Below are 19,519 nucleotides of genomic sequence, written 5' to 3' on the forward strand. Positions count from 1 at the left end.
AACTGTCTGAGGAAGAAGGGAGCAATCAATAGAGAAATGAGTCTTTTGGAGAAGATGATAGTTGGGAGACTCTAATGTGAAATAGAAGTGGAGTAGTAAAGAATGGTGTTTTAAGTCAGGTTACAGGGCAGGCTGGGCTCCAGTTGAGAACTTTCAAGAAACAATTTTTCATTAAATAAAGCTAAGATTAATTTAGAAGTTCTTACTTGTGTCAAAACTTTTGACATGCAGGACATTGCTTGTGACACATGTGGACATGATGCTCATTAAGATACATCTTTTATAAAGTTTATTACTTGACAAAATTATAACATTTATTTTAGGTACTTTTATAGACAACTTCTGCTCTTCTACAGCAAAAATCCTGCTATGATGGAAAAATCAATATTTTGTACAGAACCAACTTCTAATCTACTCACTCTTAAACAGAATATCAACATTTGCCTTTACATGAACCAGTTGCCTAAAGGATCGGCCCAGATTAAGTCACAGTTGTAAGTATTATAGAAGTTGTTTTTAAAAGTAGGATGGCCATGCCATACATTCTGACTTTCTATAACAAATAGAACATATAAATTCTAATTACCCATATTTTCTCTTCAGCTTTGAGTTGTTATTTGTGGCCTGCAGGAGACCCCAAATCCTTTTCCCTTCCTCTCAATCTAATCTATTACTTCTACAGGTTGAGCTTCCCAAATCCAAAAGTCTAAGATTCAAAATGCTCCAAAATTGAAAACTTTTTGAGCACTGACATGACGCTCAAAGGAAATTCTCATTGGAGCATTTTATATTTCAGATTTTTGGATTTGTGTTCAGCTGGTATGTATAAAGCAAATATTCCAGTGTGAGAAAACCAAAATCTGAAACACTTCTAGTTCCAAGCATTTTAGATAAGCAACACTCAACCTGTGACTAAGAGTTCCATGTACTTCACCACTTTTTCTGCTATGCTATGCTTTTAAAAAATCTTCTACTCCTTTCTACTTTGAAGACCTCATAAACTTTAGGAAGTATGGATTTATGCACTACTCACATACAAATACGAGAGTTAAGAAAAACTTTAACCTATGGCCAAAATATTATTGCTTTGATGAATGAATATCATCAGGTAGCATAACATTTAAACAGTACAAACAAGAACAAAGAAGACAGTAAAAGTCACCTTAAGTCTCACCATCTAGTGGTAACCATGGGTAATATTTTAATAAAAATCCCTCTAGGAACACCTTTGAAATTAAGGTCAGGGTTCTTTAGAAAGAAACTTAAAGACAAATAATTTTGCATTTTTATTGAAGATGACAAAGAAAAATAGTTTTCCTTTTTTTCATTCTTTCATTTTGTATTTTAAAAAATTTTCATACAGAGGAAGGAACTAATTCACAAACTATGACGGGGATAAAAATTAGTGTTTCTTTGGATTTTAAGGGACATAAAGTGGTGATAATATGAAAAATATCTCTATTGGAAGCTCTAGATGTGGTTCATTTCTGTTTTATAGTACTATTGTAGAATAAACACACTCCACTCCTACCTTGCTTTCTTGCATCTGTTTCTGTTACTGGAATTAAATGTACACTGGGAAGTTAAACATGTTAGAGAACAGCTGTTAGGTATAGGTAGATTTTTTTCTGTCACCTTTGTTTTTTAAAGGAAGAAACTTTCTTTTCTTTCTCTAGACGTCTTAATCCACATTCTATATCTGCATTTGAAGCCAATGAAGAACTCTGTCTCCACGTGGCCGTTGAAGGCAAAATTTATCTGACTGTTTACTGTCCTAAAGATGGTGTTAATAGAATAAGCAGTATGTCCTCAAGTGACAAATTGACCAGATGGGAAGTACTTGGTGTACAGGGAGCATTGCTGAGTCATTTTATACAGCCAGTTTACATCAGCAGTATACTTGTTGGTGAGTGGGATTTCAGAACCTCCTGGGCCTCTCACTCACTAAGCAAATTCTCTGTATTTTTTACGTATCAGTATAAAATTAGTTTTTGCATACGTGAAACTTTATTTAAGGTCAAAACACAGATCTGCTGTTTTGTAGAGCTGTTGGTTTCATGATAAATTATCAGGGAGAATGAATGAATCCCAAAGGTGGGAGGCAGAGATTGTGGGATAAAGATGCCGTAAGTTGTAGTGACCATCCAGCTGGATAAGGAAATTCCAGAGAGAACTCCTTCTGGTGCTTTGGGAAAGATCAGAGACACAGAGAAATGAGGGAAAGATCAGAGAAAAACCTTGGTTGTGAAGCTTATTTCTGAGGCCTTTCAATTTTCAAAGCATTCAGCATGCTGAAGTTTCATATTTTGAGGAATTGTTTTCTGTACCCCAACATTATTTTAAAGCGTTATTTTACTTTTCAAAAAGTTTGCAGAAACAAATTTTATGCTGTGGATGTTCTGTAGATAATCATTTTGTCATTTTATGGTGTTGGAATTTTTAAATTTAAAACATGGGATCTAGGCTTGCATTAAAAGGGCATTTACTATATTTAAATAGAAAATTATCCAGAGTAATCTGGAAAAAAATTGTGTTTCTTGACTATTAAAAAATAGCTAGATTTATATTCATTCTCAAGCTTTTTACAATACATCTTGCAAATTTGGTAACCCTATTACAATAAGTTTTTCTGCCTAAGTACTTCAAAAATGTTTGTGCAGAAGTTATTTCCATCCAAGGTCCTTTTCATATACTGATTTGATTTGTATAATTGAAGTGTAGAGAATCCTTCCTAGTGAAGAAATCCACTTTAAATATAGTTCGTGGACTTTTAAGAAGCAGCTGATAACCTTAGGGAACCTGTTATTCAGTCCTTTCCTTTTTTCTTTTCTTTTTCAGATCACATTCAGAATGTTAATAAAATGCTTGCCTAAAGTCAGTCAGTTTGCTTAGTGGTAGAGCCTGAATTCAAACCCAGTTTTCATAACTTTTCACGCTGCTGCTTATGATAGATTATGTGTATGTGTGTATATATATATATATATATATATATATATATGAATTATTGTCAGGTCAGGTCTTCTATAGTGTTTGATTAGATTTAACCTTTGACTTTAACCTTGGAGTTTTGTGTTATTTCAGATCCTTTTGAATGAATCAAATCATAATTTTTCAATTATATGGTATAATTTTAGATATTTATTTTCTAGGAACAAGATTGAGCCTCAAGATGTATTAAAATCATACCTCAGATATAGTAAATTATTAATGCACACATATATGAAGGGAAAAAGCAAAATTTATAATAAAATATTTATAAACTTTTTTTCTGTTATATTCGGTTTTATACTTCCCATTAAAGCATCTACATAAACAATTTGATGTTTAAAGCATTTCATGAGGAATTTCACTTAAAGGTTTTTTTTTTTCATCCTTTTTCCAAATGTCTTTTTTTTTTTATTGGTACAACCACTGTCATTATTTCATTGCAGAATGTAATAAATACATTAGGCTTTTTAAAAATCCTTATTATCTACTGTTCATTGTAGATATATTAACTATTCCTCACTCCTTATTTTTTCCAACTTTTATTCTGTGCCCAAGTATATTTTTATTTGATTAGTTTTCTTTTGTCACTCTTGTTTTGTCTTGATCATTTGTCACTCTTGATAAACACTTAAGGAAGTGTTTAGAAAAAGGATACCAAAAGCAGTACATGTCCTTTTTACATCATTTTCTAGTGCCCAGATAGTCATAATGCAGCCCTAGTAACTATCTCAACAATTTTAATGATAAGGACACAAAACTTTATTTGTGAAATATGTCTAGTGGTTTACAAAGATTCTGTTGTTGCAAGAACTTCTGACCTTCTGAGGAAGAAAGAGATACGCTTTAGAATTACTGTTTTTTAAATAAGAATGACTGCTTCCTAACTTCTGTTTTAAGTTTGATGCAGCTCACTGTTTTTTAGTAGTAACATTGCATCTTTTTGAGATCTCTCCTTCAATAATTATTATAACTGAGAATTCAAAGCTTTTGGTTTTGGCACAGTTTTAACCAGAAATGGTCATTCTTTAAATTATTTTGCATTGTGAAATTGAAGCATCGTGGTATTGGCAAAGTTGTAATTTGTGGCCCCTAGATGTTTGAAAGTAACTCACTTTCACCAATTATTTCTCATCCAGATTTGTCAACTGCACTTGCAAGAAATCAGCATACAATGCAGTCGACAAATCTGGATGTACCAGATTTCTGAGTCAATTACTAAAGTTCCAGTTTCTGAGCAGCTGTGACTCTTTGCTAATATTCAGTAGAGGGACCTTTCATTATTTTCTGTATCAGAGTCTTTTTTAAAATGGAAAATCTGTTATTACCTTGTTCTGGTTCTGGTTAAGAATATGGAGTAGATGCTAAGAGAGTAGAACTAGGAAAGGGAAGGTTGAAAGATAAAGGATAGAGAAATGGGCTTTAGACGATTTCCAATCATTTCATTTGTTTTATTTTGGAATGGTCTTTTAATATTGAACTTGAGTGTTTTGTTTTTGCTTTCTAGGTGATGGGAATTGCAGTGATACCAGAGGCTTAGAAATCGCTATAAAGCAACGTGTTGATGATGCACTCACTTCAAAACTTCCAATGTTTTACTTAGTCAACAGACCTCATATTAGTTTAGTACCCTCTGCATATCCACTTCAAATGAACTTGGAATATAAATTTTTGAGTCTGAATTGGGCACAAGGAGATGTTTCTTTGGAGATTGTGGATGGCCTGAGTGGGAAGATCACTAAAAGGTTAAAATTACTAATTTCTTTAAACCATATATTACTTAAGCAAAAGAAGACATTTTATTGCAGTTTTTATTCTAACTCTTTTGGATACCATTTATTGAACTCTGAACAATAATTATTATCATTAGTCGAATGTGACTATGTTGCAGGCATTGTACTGATTTAAAAAATTTTTAAATTTAAAATTTTTTTTCTGATGAGAAGACAGACGTGGAGAAGTTATATAGCTTACTGAAATTACATACTAAATGGCAGAGTCACCATTCAAACCCAAGGAATCTGGCTCCATAACCTATGTTTCTCCAACTGTAATTTCATACCATTAGTATTAAAATCATGTAAATTTTTTTAGAAATTCAGTTTCTTCTACTGAATCTGACTTTGGATCTGGGGCTCAGAAATTATATTTTTATATGCTCTTCCAAATATTACTTATGTACCCTTACGTGTAAGAACTATGGTACTGTGTTATACTGTCTTCTTATAATAACCCTGTAGGTTGAGTGGTTTTATTTATTTATTTTTTACAGTTTCTGAGACTCAAGCTAAGTTAAATATCTTGTCTAAGGTTACCCAAGTAGTTAATGACACAGCTTGGATTCTAACCCAGACATTTTATTTTCAAAGCCCTTGTTCTTAACTATGATGCTCTGTGCCTTCTAGACATTTCTTCATAATGTCTCTGCCATTGATTATTAAGTAAAAGTAACACTGTTCTTTTAGTGTGAACATACATTTGTAATGAGGCAGTGAATAATGTTAAAAATTTAATTGCTTAAAATTGCTTTCTTTGTGAAGGACAAATTTAAATGAAGACCACATACAGATGTTTCTTAGCAGTCAAGAAAGCTCATACCTGTAATCCTAGCAGTTTGGGAGGCTGAGGCAGGAGCATGGCCTGAAGCCAAGAGTTCAAGACCAATCTGGGAAACATAGTGAGAGACCCAGTCTTTTTTATAAAAAATAAAAAGTACTAACCAGGAATGGGAGTGCATACCTGGAGTTCCAGCTATTTGGGAGGCTGAGACAGGAGGATCACTTGAACCTAGGAGTTTTAGGCTGCAGTGAACTATGATTGCATCACTGCACTCCAGCCTGGGCAATAGAGTGAGACCCTATCTCAAAAAGGAAAAGAAAAAAAGACAAACCCATAAACGTTTCTTAGTATGAACTCAGTTAAGCATAACACTGATATTTTAACTAGGATGAATTATACTATTATCAAATGACTTAGGCCAGCATAAACAAGTGCTTTACTATTAATAACAGACTCAACTAAACATACAGACAAACAGGTCTTATATGAAAGACATCAAAAAATTATTCACTGAAGACATAAAATAATGGCATAACAAAGATGAAATTAAGTGTGTGAGCTTAACACTTTTTACGGCCAAATACTTGCCAAGTAATTACAAATAAAAAAAACAGCAGAGGCCAGGTGCAGTGGCTCATGCCTATAACCCCAAGACTTTGGGAGGCTGAGGCGGGCAGATCAACTGAGGTCAGGAGTTTGAGACCAGCCTGACCAATACGGCGAAACCCCATCTCTACTAAAAATACAAAAGATTAGCTGGGCATGGTGGCAGGTGCCTGTAATCCCAGCTACTTGGGAGGCTGAGACAGGGAAAATCACTTGAAACCGGGAGGCGGAGGTTGCAGTGAGCTGAGATTTCACCGTTGCACTCCAGCCTGAGCAACAAAGCGAGCCTCCATCTTTTAAAAAAAAACAAAAAAAGCCAGAATATATAGTCTAAATATTAGACAAGGTATAATTCAGTCTCAAAACATTACAATAAGACAAAAAAAACCTTAGCAATATAAACAGTACAATTCATACGGAAGACAGAACAGTTAAGAATGTTTATGCAGAAAGTGACATAGCCACATTCACAAAGCAGAAATTATAGATGACAAGAGGAAAGGAAAACTAGGAACACACTACTAGTAGAGACAACAGTTCACCTCTTTCAGTTCATGGTAGATCAGGTGGACAAAACAGTAAACAAATATATAGCCGTTTTAAATAACAGTAAGGTAGATTTCATTACTTTAAACTCTGCATCATAAAAAGTACCTAGTCCTCAAGAAACTATAGAACACTAACAAAAAGCTGACCGTGTGTTAAACGACAAAGAAAATAACAAATTCCAAAAAGTAGAATCAATGTAGACATATTCTCTGATTATGATGACATAAAACTGTGAATAACAAACCAGAATATTAGGAACTGCTTTTACTGGAAAAATTCTGACTCCTAGTTCAAAGGGGAAATATAAACTGAAATTGCAGAATATTTAGAAAATAGGGATATTGAAAATATTACATATCAGAACTTGTAGGTTATACAGTTTAAACAAAGCTGAATAGAAAAGTCAGAGCCTTAAATGCATGTAACAATAAATGATAGAAAAAATTAGAAATATAAAGAAAAGAGCTTTAAAAAACAAAAAAAGTCAGAATTACTTATAAAATGCTGATAAGAAAAATCACCAATCTCATATAAAATGATAAGGATGCAATCAGAAATAGAGAAAATTGAGAGGATCATAAGCTATTTTAGGTAACCACACAAATAGAATTTAAAACCTGAATGAAATGGATAAATTTCTAGGAAAACATTACTTGCAAAACTTATATATAGAAGGAGGACAAATATAAACGTTATTTTCTTTTTTTGTTGTTTTGTTTTTTGAGACGGAGTCTTGCTCTGTCGCCCAGGCTGGAGTGCAGTGGCACGATATCGGCTCACTGCAAGCTCCACCTTCCAGGTTCACGCCATTCTCCTGCCTCAGCCTCCCAAGTAGCTGAGACTACAGGCGCCCGCCACCACACCCAGCTAATTTTTTGTATTTTTAGTAGAGAGGGGGTTTCACCGTGTTAGCCAGGATGGTCTCTATCTCCTGACCTCATGATCCGCCTGCCTTGGCTTCTCAAAGTGCTGAGATTACAGGCGTGAGCCACCAATAAACGTTATTTTCATGAGAAAGTTACCAAGAAGGCACCTTAACTGTTCCTCAAAGTACCATTCTGAGGTAGTTCATAGGGTTTTTTTCTAAACCTTTAAAAAGCAGATAATTCCAGTGCTATCAAAAAAGATAGAAAGCATCCAAATACTTTTATGAAACAAGTATATGATTGATACTTAAATCTGATTTTTTAAAATTGCTAATCAAAGCCACAATGAGATACTATCTCACACCAATCAGAATGGCTATTATCAAAAAGTCAAAAAACAGATGCTGGTGAGGTTGTGGAGAGAAAGGAACACATATACACTATTGGTGGAAGTGTAAATTAGTTCAACCGTTGTGGAAGATAGTGTGGCAATTCCTCAAAGACCTAAGGATGGAAATACCATTTGACCCAGCAATCCCATTACTGGGTATATACCCAAAGGAATATAAATCATTCTATTATAAAGACACTTGTACGCATATGCTCATTGCAGCACTATTCACAATAGCAAAGACATGGAATCATTCCAAATGTCCATCAATGATGGACTGGATAAAGAAAATGTGGTACATATACATCATGGAATACTATGCAGACATAAAAAAGAATGAGATCATGTCCTCTGCAGGGCCATGGATGGAGCTGGAGGCCACTATCCTTAGCAAATGAACGCGGGAACAGAAAACCAAATCCCGCATGTTCTCTCTTATAAGTAGGAGCTAAATGATGAGAACACATGGACACATAGAGGGGAACAACACGCAATGAGGCCTTTCAGATGGTGGAGAGTGGGAGGAGGGAGACGATCAGGAAAAATAACTAATGCATACTAGGCTTAATACTTGGGTGATGAAATAGTCTGTACAACAAACCCCCATGACACACATTTATCTATATAAAAAACCTGCACATGTACCCCTGAACTTAAAAGTTTACAAAAAAAATTGCTGCTCCTTCTCTCCACCACACAAAATTACAGACCAAACTCACCTATATCCAAGAAAAATTGCTGTATAAAAGATCAGGGAGCAGAATTTAACAGCACATTACAATAATATATTTTATACAGTAACACCAACTGGCATTTTTTCTAGGAATACTAAGATAGTAACATAATAGAAATAATACCAGACTAGAAACTCTTACTAATGTGTCATATTAATTAATCTAGGGAAGATACCATATGTTTATCTCTATAAATTCTAAGAAGGTGCATAAATAATTTAGCCCTACAACTATTCTAGATTAAGATACTCAATAAAAAGGAATATCTAGGTAGTTTTTTTACAGGATAAAGTATATCTTTATTAGTCAAAAAATATTATCATGATTGATAAAATGTCAGAGGCATTCCCACTAACATTCAGAGCAAGACATTATTTACTGTTATTGCTGTTACTCAACATTTTACTGGAGGCATTAATACATTTGGACAAGGGAAATGAGAGAGAGAAAATATTGGAAAGAAGGAGTTACAATTATCACTCTTTGAAGATGGTATTTATATCCAAAAATCAAGAAAATTATCAAAACCACTGCAACAAAAGTGTCATGGTGGAAAATTAATATGTAGAAATCAATAGATTTTGTACACATGAGTGTATGTTAGCTATTGCTATGTATAAACTACCTCAGAACTTAGTTGTTTAAAACAACTATTTATTATTACTACTTGGAAGTTCTTGAGTCAGCTGAATGGTTTTTCTGGATTTTCTTGGGCTTTCCCACACATCTGGGGTCAACTGTTGGTCAACTAAAGGTCAGGTGAGCTGATCTTAGCCTGTGTTCACTTACCCTCTAATAGGCTAGTCCTAGCAGGGTCACATGGGAGAGGCAGCAGTGCCAAGAAAATAAGAACACAAGGTATCTCCAGGCCTAGATTCAGAATTATCACGCTGTCTATTCTGTTTGCTAAAACAAATCACAAGGCTAGTAAAATTCAAGGGAAGGGAAAATCAGCCATGCCTGTTGATGTAAGGATCTGAAAAGTCACATTGCAAATAACTGGAAACTAGGAGGAATGAAGGATTTTGACTGTTTTTGTTATCTATCCTAAGAACAACTAATGAGAAGATACAATAAAAGGGAAAAGTTATAGTAGCAAAAGGGTTCATGATCTAGGGACCCACTTTCATTAGAAACCCAAATTACACATCTACATGCACATAATATACACGAAGGGTTGTGAAATAGGTTATGTGTATATGTTACACTTTTATTGAGCCAAAACTTCTCGCAGTGAAACACAAAATAGATTATACAATTTCATTAATTTTGATATATTTGTATACCTATGTAACCATCATTCTAGTCAAAATGCAGAAAGTATTTCCATACCCACTTCCAGTGAATCCCTCATAGAACCACTGTTTAATTTGTATCATCATAGATTAATTTTGCTTCATACAATAGAAATGTTCCAAGGTCAATCTTCTATATTAATTTTTGATGCAATACTAAATAATTTAAAATGTAATTTAAGAAATTTACTTCAGAAAGTAATATTAAGAATGCCTCTTATGTAAAAAAATCACTATGTATATTGCAAATAATCAAGAAATATTTTGTAGATCCATGTTGATTTTAATCCATACAATTGCCAACATAAATTACTGAAAAAGAAATAAAAAAAATTTTATTTCTCTCTGCTTAGTTCCCCATTTAAAAGTGGTATGTCAATGGCAAGTCGGCTTTGTAAGGCTGCAATGTTAAGTCGGTTTAACCTGCTTGCCAAAGAAGCAAAAAAAGAATTACTTGAAGCTGGTACATATCATGCAGCTAAGGTAAGTCCTTAAAGGAATAAAGTTATCATAGGAATAAAATTTAAGACATTAATCTGGTCATTTTAAAATGATTCTCCTTAGCAAAAGTTTGTTGAATACTTCCTGAATATAAGATATTACCAGGTAATGGTAAAATTGGTTTTTAAATGAACATGTCAGAAATTAGATATGTAAATAAGTATTGCCATTTAAAGTAGCCATTTTAGTATGGTATATACTTATTTTGACAGTGTAAGTTACGCAGCACTCAAAACCTGCTGTGTCATACCAGAGAAACAAAATGTTAATAAAATTTATTCTGTATATGGTATTAATTGTACTAACTATAGAATGTTAAGTATTCTAAAAGAATACATTATTTAAGATATATGAATTTTTCTATTTTAAAGTTGTGAAAAAAACTTTAATTTCAGCATCTGATTTGAACCTGATTTAGTAAGTAAGGTACATAGCCTTTTTCTCTCTTCCAAAATATATTTTACATAAACATAATGTAAGTTTAAGTCAAAAATTTGAAGAAGTTTTAAAAATACAGAAAATATTATTAATACTTGTAATTCCACTTACTATTCAAAGTTAATACTCAGTCTTTTAATGTGAGCATGTTATTTCAGTTCCTTCTCATATATACGTATTTGTGTATGTGTCTGTTTAAAAATGAGACCATAGTGGGTATGGTATGTTTTAATCTACTGTTTCTTTATGTGATATGACATGAACATCCTTTTTTTTTTTTTTGAGATGGAGTCTCACTCTGTTGTCCAGGCTGGAGTGCAATGGCACGATCTTGGCTCACTGCAACTTCTGCCTCCTAGGTTCAAGCAATTCTCCTGCCTCAGCCTCCTGAGTAGCTGAGATTATAGGTGCACACCACCATGCTGGGCTAATTTTTGTACTTTCAGTAGAGACGGGGTTTCGCCACGTTGGCCGGGCTGGTCTCGAACTCCTCATGTCAGGTGATCCACCCACCTCGGCCTCCCAGAGTTCTGGGATTACAGGCTTGAGGCACCGCACCTGGCTGACATGAACATACTTCCATGTTACCATTATTAAATATTAAATGTAAACTGTTTTGCTATCCTAATGCCAATAATGATATAGCATTATATGAAAGTCTTTTAATTTTACCAATTTTACCAACTTAATGCTCAACCTGTAATTACAGCCTGTAAAGCTGTTATGTTAATTACAGGCATATGTATACATAATCACATATTTTTAAGTATAAAAGCTTTTCTAGACTATTTCTGGTTTTGTGGCATAAAGAAGTTGTAAATCACTATAAAAACAAGTAGAAAACCAGACAAAATTGTCAAAAACAACCTTTCATAACTCTGGACATTGACAAAAGGCAGAAAAAACATTAAAAAGTGTGTATTCCTCACAAACTCTTATTATTAGCCGGACATGGTGGCCCACAGCTCTAGTCCTGGCTACTTGGGAGGCTGAGGTGGGAGGATCACTTGAGCCCAGGAATTCAAGGCTGCTGTGAGCTATAATCACACAACTGCACTTCAGCCTGGGGAACAGAGCAAGACCCTATATCTCTTTTTTTTTTTTTTAAAAAAAAAAAAAAAGAAGAAGAAGAAGAAGAAAAACTGCTATTATTTTGAGCAAGAATTACAGGAGTACATGGCCTTGCCCAGGGCTTTTCTCATTCATTTTCTCATTCTCATTTTCTTCCTCTCTGCTGGTTTCAGTGCCAAGAACTGTAGTTTTTTGATCCAGTGAGGCTACCACCAAAAGCAGCAGCTTTGCTTTCAGAGGAGGTATACTTGATTTGGGACAGGGGAATGAAAGTTTGCAGTTTTATTGGCTTAAATGCCAAACTTGGTAGGAAATGAGTGGGGAAAACTGGTAACTTTGCTGGCCCAAGGTTGCCATCCTGGTTGGAGGCAAGTGGTAGGCCAGCTAGCAAGTTAACAAGGAGATTTGGAAAATGAGAGAGCCCTGAAAGGGCTGAGGTAAATTCTTCATATTTTCCTAGCGGACTGAAAAACTACACTCATGTGCAGGGAATACCCAAGAGAGCCCATCAAAGATACAAGCCAAGGGATACTTGAGAACTGACTGTAACATTCAGTACATTCTCTTCCACATACAAGCTGATCAGAAGATGGTAGAAGTTTTACAAAGGCTTAATGTGTTAATTTCTTATTAGCAACAGTGGAGGCCATCCCAAAATAGCCAAAAAATTTTGGAAAAGAAAAAAAGTTGAAAAATATATAGTTCTTAATTTCAAAACTTTCTATAAAACTACAGTAATCAAGACAGTGTGGTACTGGCATATAGACAGTGGAATATAATTGAGAGCCCAGATACAATAAGATATTATGTCAAGTGAAAGAATGCATAGGCCCCATATCATATGGTTTGATTTATATGAAATGTCTATTATAGGCAAATGCATAGAGACAGAAAATAGTGGTTTTCAGGCCCTAGAGGGGGAAGAATTAGGAGTGACTGCTAATAGATACAAAGTTCTTTCTGGGATGATGGATAATATCTAAAATTAATGGTGATGGCTGCACAAATTATTGAATATACTGAAAGCTGAATTGTACACTTTAAAGGGTAAATTTTGTGACTTGTGAATTATATCTTAACAAAGCTGTTATAAAAGAGACAGTGGAGGCCCAAAGGACAGTATAATGGCAGGTTCAAGGTGCTGAAGGAAAAATCCTGGCAACCAAGGATTCTATATCCAGGAAAATAATCCTTCAGAAATAAAAGCAAAATAAGAACATTCACAGGTTAAACTAACATTAAGAAAATGTGTTGTTAGCAGTACTTCCCTAAATGGAATTCCAAAGAAAGCACTTGAGGCTTGGAAAAAATTATACCAAATGATAGCAAATCCCCAGGAAGGAATAATAAATACTGAAAATGATAATTATGTGGATAAACATGAGACCTATGAGTATGTGTACGTGCATGTCTATATATTTGCCCTTATTTTCTTTCTAAAAAGTTGTTTAAAACAACACTGTGTTGTTGAGTTTATAACTTAGATGCAGTATATATGACAATATAACAAAGGATTTGGTAAGAAATCGCTCTATATTGAAATAAAGTTGCTGTTTTGCCGTAAGCCAGTATGAATCTGAAATCAAATATGTAAGGTAAAGAGGTATATTGTAATTCCTAATGTAACCATGAAGAAAATAAATGAAAAACTATTGATAAAATACCAACAAAAGGATTAAAATAGTTCAGTAAAACATTTTTCTTAAACTATAGGACAGTAAGGAAAAAGCAGAGAAATTGTAAAAAGACATAAGATGTGAGAAATAAATAGTAAAATGGCAGATATAAATTCACCATATCAATAATTACAATAAAGTAGACTAACTGTTCCAGTCAAATGACAGATTGTCAGATTGGGTTAAAAAAAAGCCTGATTCAAATATATGCTGTCTGCAACAGACACGTTATAAATTCAGTCTCAAATAAATTGCAAGTTATAAGGATGAAAAAAGACCTATCATGTAAATGATAACAAGACAGCTGGAATGTTTATATTAATATTAAATATACATGAAGAGGAGAAATATTGCTAGAGACAAAGAGCAACATCTTACAGTGGTAAAAAGGTCAGTACATCAGAAAGATAAGTGTATGTGGGTGTAACAACAAAGCCGTAAAATACACAAGCAAAATCTGACAGAATTGTTAAGTAAAATAGACAATTCAGCAACTGTAGTTGGTTTTAATTCTCCTTTGTCAGTAATTGATAGAACAACTCCACAGAAAATCAGTAAAAATATAGGATACTTGAACACTACCAACCAATCAAAACTCACTGACCTGTAGAAAACACTCTACACAACAGCAGAATATATGTTCTTTTCAAGCCCACATGGAGCATTCTTCAGCATAGGTCATAAAGCAAGTGTCAGTAATCTTAAAAGGATTAAAATCATGCCAAGTTGTTCTAACCACTGTGGAATTAAATTAGAAATCAAGAACAGAATGAAATATGAGAAATTGCTATATATTTGGAAGTTAACTTGCCTCTGAATAACTCATGGTTCAAGGAAGAAATTATTAGGAAAACTAAGAAATATCTTGAACTAAGTGAAAGTGAAATGTGATATATTAAAATTTATGGAATACAGGTGGCCATTTGTATCCATAAGTTATGCATCCTCAGATTCAACCAACTATGGATCGAAAATATTTGGGGGAAGAAAAGGAAAAGTAAAAAAAAAAAAATACAAAAGTAAAAATAATACAAATAAACTACAGTATAACAACTGTTTACATTGAATTTATATTGTATTAGGTATTATAAATAATCTAGGGGTGATTTAAAGTATATGAGAGAATGTACCTAGGTTATATGCAAATACTATGTCATTTTATATAAGGGACTTGAGCATCTGCAGATTTTGGTATTTCTAGGGGGTCCTCGAACCAATTCCCCATGGATACCAAGGAATGACTATATAAATAAGTACTTAGAAATGTATAGCTTTAAATGCTTATATTAGAAAAGAGTCTTAAAAATCGGTTATTTGAGCTTCCAGTTCAAGAAGCCAGAAGAAGAAGAGCAAATCAGAATCAAAGTAAGTAGAAGGAAGGAAATAATGAAATGTAATGAATCAGAATAGAAATCAGTGAAATTGAAAATAGAAAAAAATAGTAGGAAAAATCTAAATTTGGTTCATTAAAAAGTTAAACTTGGTAATCCTTTAGCTAGATTAACCAAGAAAAAAATAACAGATAACACAAATTATCAAAATCTGGAATTTTAAAAAAAATGGTCATCACTACAGACCTTAAGAAGCTTAAAATTATTATAAGGGATTGTGAACAACTGTTTGTCAGCAGACACATTAGATGAAATGGACATATTCCTAGAAAGACACAAATCATAAAAGCTGACTTAGAATATCCAAATAGAACTTAAGAAATAGAATTACTAATTAAATTATTTTCCTAAAGAAAATCTCAGACACGTATATGACTTTGCTGGTGAATTCTGTCAAACATATAAGCAAACTATAACACAAATCCTACAAAAGCACTTTCAGAAAATGGAGGAGAAAACACTTCTCTACTCATTTTACAAGTCCATTGTTACCCTGGTACCAAAAGTGGGCAAGAAAACATTACAAGAAATGAAAACTACAAACCAATCTCTCTCATGAAAATAAATGTGAAAATCCTTAGCAAGATATTGACAAACCAAATCCAGCAACATACAAAAAGGATTATACTCCACAACCAAGAAGGTTTATACCAGGAATACAAGGTTGATTTGAGATCAGAAAATTATTTTATGTAACACACCATATGAATAAATTCAAGTTTAAAATTTGTATAATTATCTCAAAAGACATACAAAATGCGTTTGACAAAGTCCAGCACCCATTCACAATAAAAACACTGAACAAACAAGGAATAGAAGTGAACTTCCTCACCTTCATAAAGGGCATCAATGAAGAGCCTACCATTGACATTCTGCTTAATGGTGAAAAGACTGAATAACTCCTTTCCCTACTCAAGATTGGGGAAGAAGGCAAGAATGTGTGCTCTCAGCACTTGTATTCAACACTGTTCTCTAGGTCCTAGCCAGTGCAGCACGGCAAGAAAAAGAGATTAAAAGGTATCTATACTGTAAAGGATGAAGAAATATTCCTAAATTGTATCATCTTGTAGCTAAAATATTTTTGGCAACTACCAAAAACAAACAACTGGATCATATGTGACTTTAGCAAGGTCACAAGATATAAGAGCAATATAGAAAAATAAATTTTTTATGTAGTAGGAATGAATGCTCAAAAAATTGAAAAAACAGCTTCATCCATAATAGCACCAGACGTGTACATTTGTGTGTGTGTGTGTGTGTTTGTGTGTGTTCGTGTGTAAACACAGAGGAATAAATTTAACAAAAGAAACACAAGACCTGTACACTGGAAATGATGAAACATAGATGAGAGAAATTGAAGGAGACCTAAGTAAATGGAGAGATGTACCATCATAATGCGTTGGAAAACAGTATTAGGATGTCACTTCTCTCCAAATTAATTTATAGTTTCAATGCAAAATTAAAGTTCCAGCAGGGTTTTGTGTAGAAATTGACAAGCTGATTGTGAAATTGATATGGAAATCCAAAGGACTTTTTTTTTTTTTTAAAGCGGAGTCTTGCTCTGTCACCCAGGCTGGAATGTGATGGCATGATCTCGGCTCACTGCAACCTCTGCCTTCTGGGTTCAAGTGATTCTCCTGCCTCAGCCTCCCTAGTAGCTGGCATTACAGGCACCCGCCACCACGCCCGGCTAATTTTTTGTATTTTTAGTAGAGATGGGGTTTCACCATGTTGGCCAGGCAGGTCTCGAACTTCTGACCTCAAGTGCTCCACCCACCAAAGTGCTGGGATTACAGGTGTAAGCCACCGCACCCAGCGCAATCTAAAGGCCATTTAAGAGCCAAAAGAATTTTGAAAAAGAAGAAAGTTGGAAAACTTACCTACTTTCAAAACTTACAATAAGGCTATAGTAATTAAGACAATGTATTGATATAATAATAGAAATATAGATCAATGGAACAGAAATAAACCTATACACATATGATCAATTGCTTTTGTACAAAAGTGCCAATTCTATGGGAGAATCATTTTTTCAACAAATAGTGCTAAAATGGTGGGATATGCGTGGGTAAAATAAAAAATTAACTTAGATCTTTATGTCAGTCATACACAAAAATTAACTCAAAGTGGACTTTAGATCTAACTGTAAGAGCTAAAACTATAAAACTTTCAAATAAAATATGAAAAAATATTTACATTATTAAATATAAATTAGAAAATATTTATATTATTAGAGAAAGATTTCTTAGATATGATACCAAAAGTATAACCCAAAAAGAAATTGATCACTTGACTCCAAAATAAAATGCTTGCTTTTCGAAATTCATCATTAAGAAAATGAAAATACAAACTACAGACTATGAGAAAATGCCACTTTGGAAAACAGTTTGACATTTTCTTAAGATGGTAAATGTGTGATCAGCAATTCCACTGGTATTTACATGCGTGTTTATAATAGCATTATTCAGAAAAGCCAAAAACTGGAAGCAATTCAAATGTTAATCAGCTGGTGAATACATAAACAAAATGTGTTATACCCCTACAATGGAATATTATACCCCTACAATGGAATATTAATCAGCAATAAAAAGGAACAAGCTACTGATACATGAAACAACATAAATGAACTGAAAGAAGCCTGACACAACAGGATCCTTATTGTGTTAGTTAATTTATATGAATTTTTTAGAAAAAGCAAAACTCTAGAGACAGCAAGTAGATTCATGGTTGTCTGGGTTTAGGGCTGGTACTGGCACCAGGACTGAAGGTGAGTACAGTGGAACTTTTTAGAGGTGAGAGATTTGTTTCACAACTGGACTATGCTGATATTTACATGCCTCTATGAATTCATTTAAAAACACCAAACAATGCATTTAACAATGGATGAATTTCATGGTATGTAAATTGTATCTTAATAAAACCAGCTTGTTAAAAGTTCATTTATATTTTCATTTATAAAAAATGAAAATTCGCCAAAATATTAATGGTGGCTATCTACCACCATTAGTTTTATCTGCCACCATGGAGTTTTGTGATTACTGATAATTTTTATTTCCTTCTTTGTATTTTGTCTGTTTTTCAAATTGTCTGCAATTAGTATGATTAATCTTTTAATTGAAAATGTTAAAAAAAGAAGAAGAAAAACTGGCCAGGTGTGGTGGTTCATGCCTATACTACCAGCGCTTTGAGAAGCCAAGGTGGGAGGACCGCTTGAGGCCAAGAGTTCAAGACCAGCCTGGGCAACATGCAAGACCTTGCCTCTACAAAAAATAAATAAAAAATAGCAGGGCACGGTGGTGCATGCCTGTAGTCCTAGCTACTCAGGAGGCTGAGGCTGGAAGATGGCTTGAGCCCAGGAATTCAGTGATCATGCCACCATACTCCATCCTGCATGACAGAATAAGATCTTGGCTCTTAGGAAAAAAAAAAAGAATAATTGCCCTTTAGGAGTGTTGGGAAGGAAATTTTTTAGCTTCACAAATAATAAAATATAGGAATTAAAAAAGACTTTGATTAACTTTTAAAAATTTCAAGCTAAAGAAACAGTATTGGGGCTACTTTTCAGAAATCAAATGCTGCCTGTTTTCTGTAATTCGTTTTTTCTTTCTTCTCTAGTGTATGTCTGCCTCCTATCAAGAAGCTAAATGTAAGTTGAAATCCTACTTACAACAACATGGCTATGGATCCTGGATTGTGAAATCTCCCTGCATAGAGCAATTTAACATGTGAAATAGGCAATCCCTTATCACATTAAAAATCTTGTATTGTTTGGTGTGTTTTGACTAGTAAAAATGTTTTTAAAATATTGGTGGTTTTCAACTTTCAGAATCAGAGTCTTAACAACAGCAATGTGCAATGATTGCTGAAAATTTCTAAATATTCCTGCCAATTACATTGAAACATTAGGGCTTTTTACTTCTTCATTTTCTCAGAAAAGGACTTACGTGTTTGAATATGTAGCCATTTTGTATTTATTTTGACAGATATTGTAAAGCCATTTTCCTTTTTGTAGTTTAATAGAGATTTGCTTTTAAGTTTTTGCTTTAAAGCTGTCCATATGGCTACCATATTCAACACTGTATCCTGGCATCTCACTCAGTTTTTTAAAAATTAAATATTGGAAGTCAAGAATAAAAATAATGATTTGTGCTCATTGATGAATTCAACAAACATTTGACTGCCTAATATTTGCCAGTCACCATGCTAGGTGTTAGTAAAGAAACAATACCTAAAACATCAGCTCTCATGTTAAAGGAGTTCATGAATGCAAACTGCACATATACATGTAGAAAAATATTAACCATGTTAAGGAATAGTTTGATAAAGTAGTTATTCTATTAATAGAGGATTATCATGTGCATTAAGTAAGATTGCCCATTTTCAACTGTTCTACAAGATCTATCTGTACCAAATGCGATTTAATTATTTATAATTTAGATTAACAGGGATTTCTAATT

The 19,519-nt window shown here is 33.6% G+C and overlaps 1 protein-coding gene across 19 annotated transcripts in view; it reads left to right on the top strand.

Moving 5' to 3' along the window:
• The window catches only part of ADAD1 (adenosine deaminase domain containing 1), a 74,424-nt gene extending 55,588 nt beyond the window's left edge, over positions 1-18,836 (top strand). For 12 of the 19 annotated variants that reach the window (XM_054484962.2, XM_054484958.2, XM_054484963.2 and 9 more), the window contains 5 exons: positions 324-494; positions 1,677-1,906; positions 4,493-4,730; positions 10,339-10,468; positions 18,678-18,836. In XM_054484962.2, coding sequence (XP_054340937.1) covers positions 324-494; positions 1,677-1,906; positions 4,493-4,730; positions 10,339-10,468; positions 18,678-18,791 — 883 coding nt within the window. In that variant the 3' untranslated portion in view covers positions 18,792-18,836. The remainder of the gene's footprint in view (positions 1-323; positions 495-1,676; positions 1,907-4,492; positions 4,731-10,338; positions 10,469-18,677) is intronic. The other 7 variants (XM_054484967.2, XM_054484975.2, XM_054484965.2 and 4 more) reach the window with 1 other exon arrangement.
• The last annotated feature ends 683 nt before the right edge of the window (positions 18,837-19,519 follow it).

This window comes from Pongo pygmaeus, chromosome 3 (genome assembly GCF_028885625.2).
Source record: "Pongo pygmaeus isolate AG05252 chromosome 3, NHGRI_mPonPyg2-v2.0_pri, whole genome shotgun sequence".
In the NCBI taxonomy this organism is placed as follows: domain Eukaryota; kingdom Metazoa; phylum Chordata; class Mammalia; order Primates; family Hominidae; genus Pongo; species Pongo pygmaeus.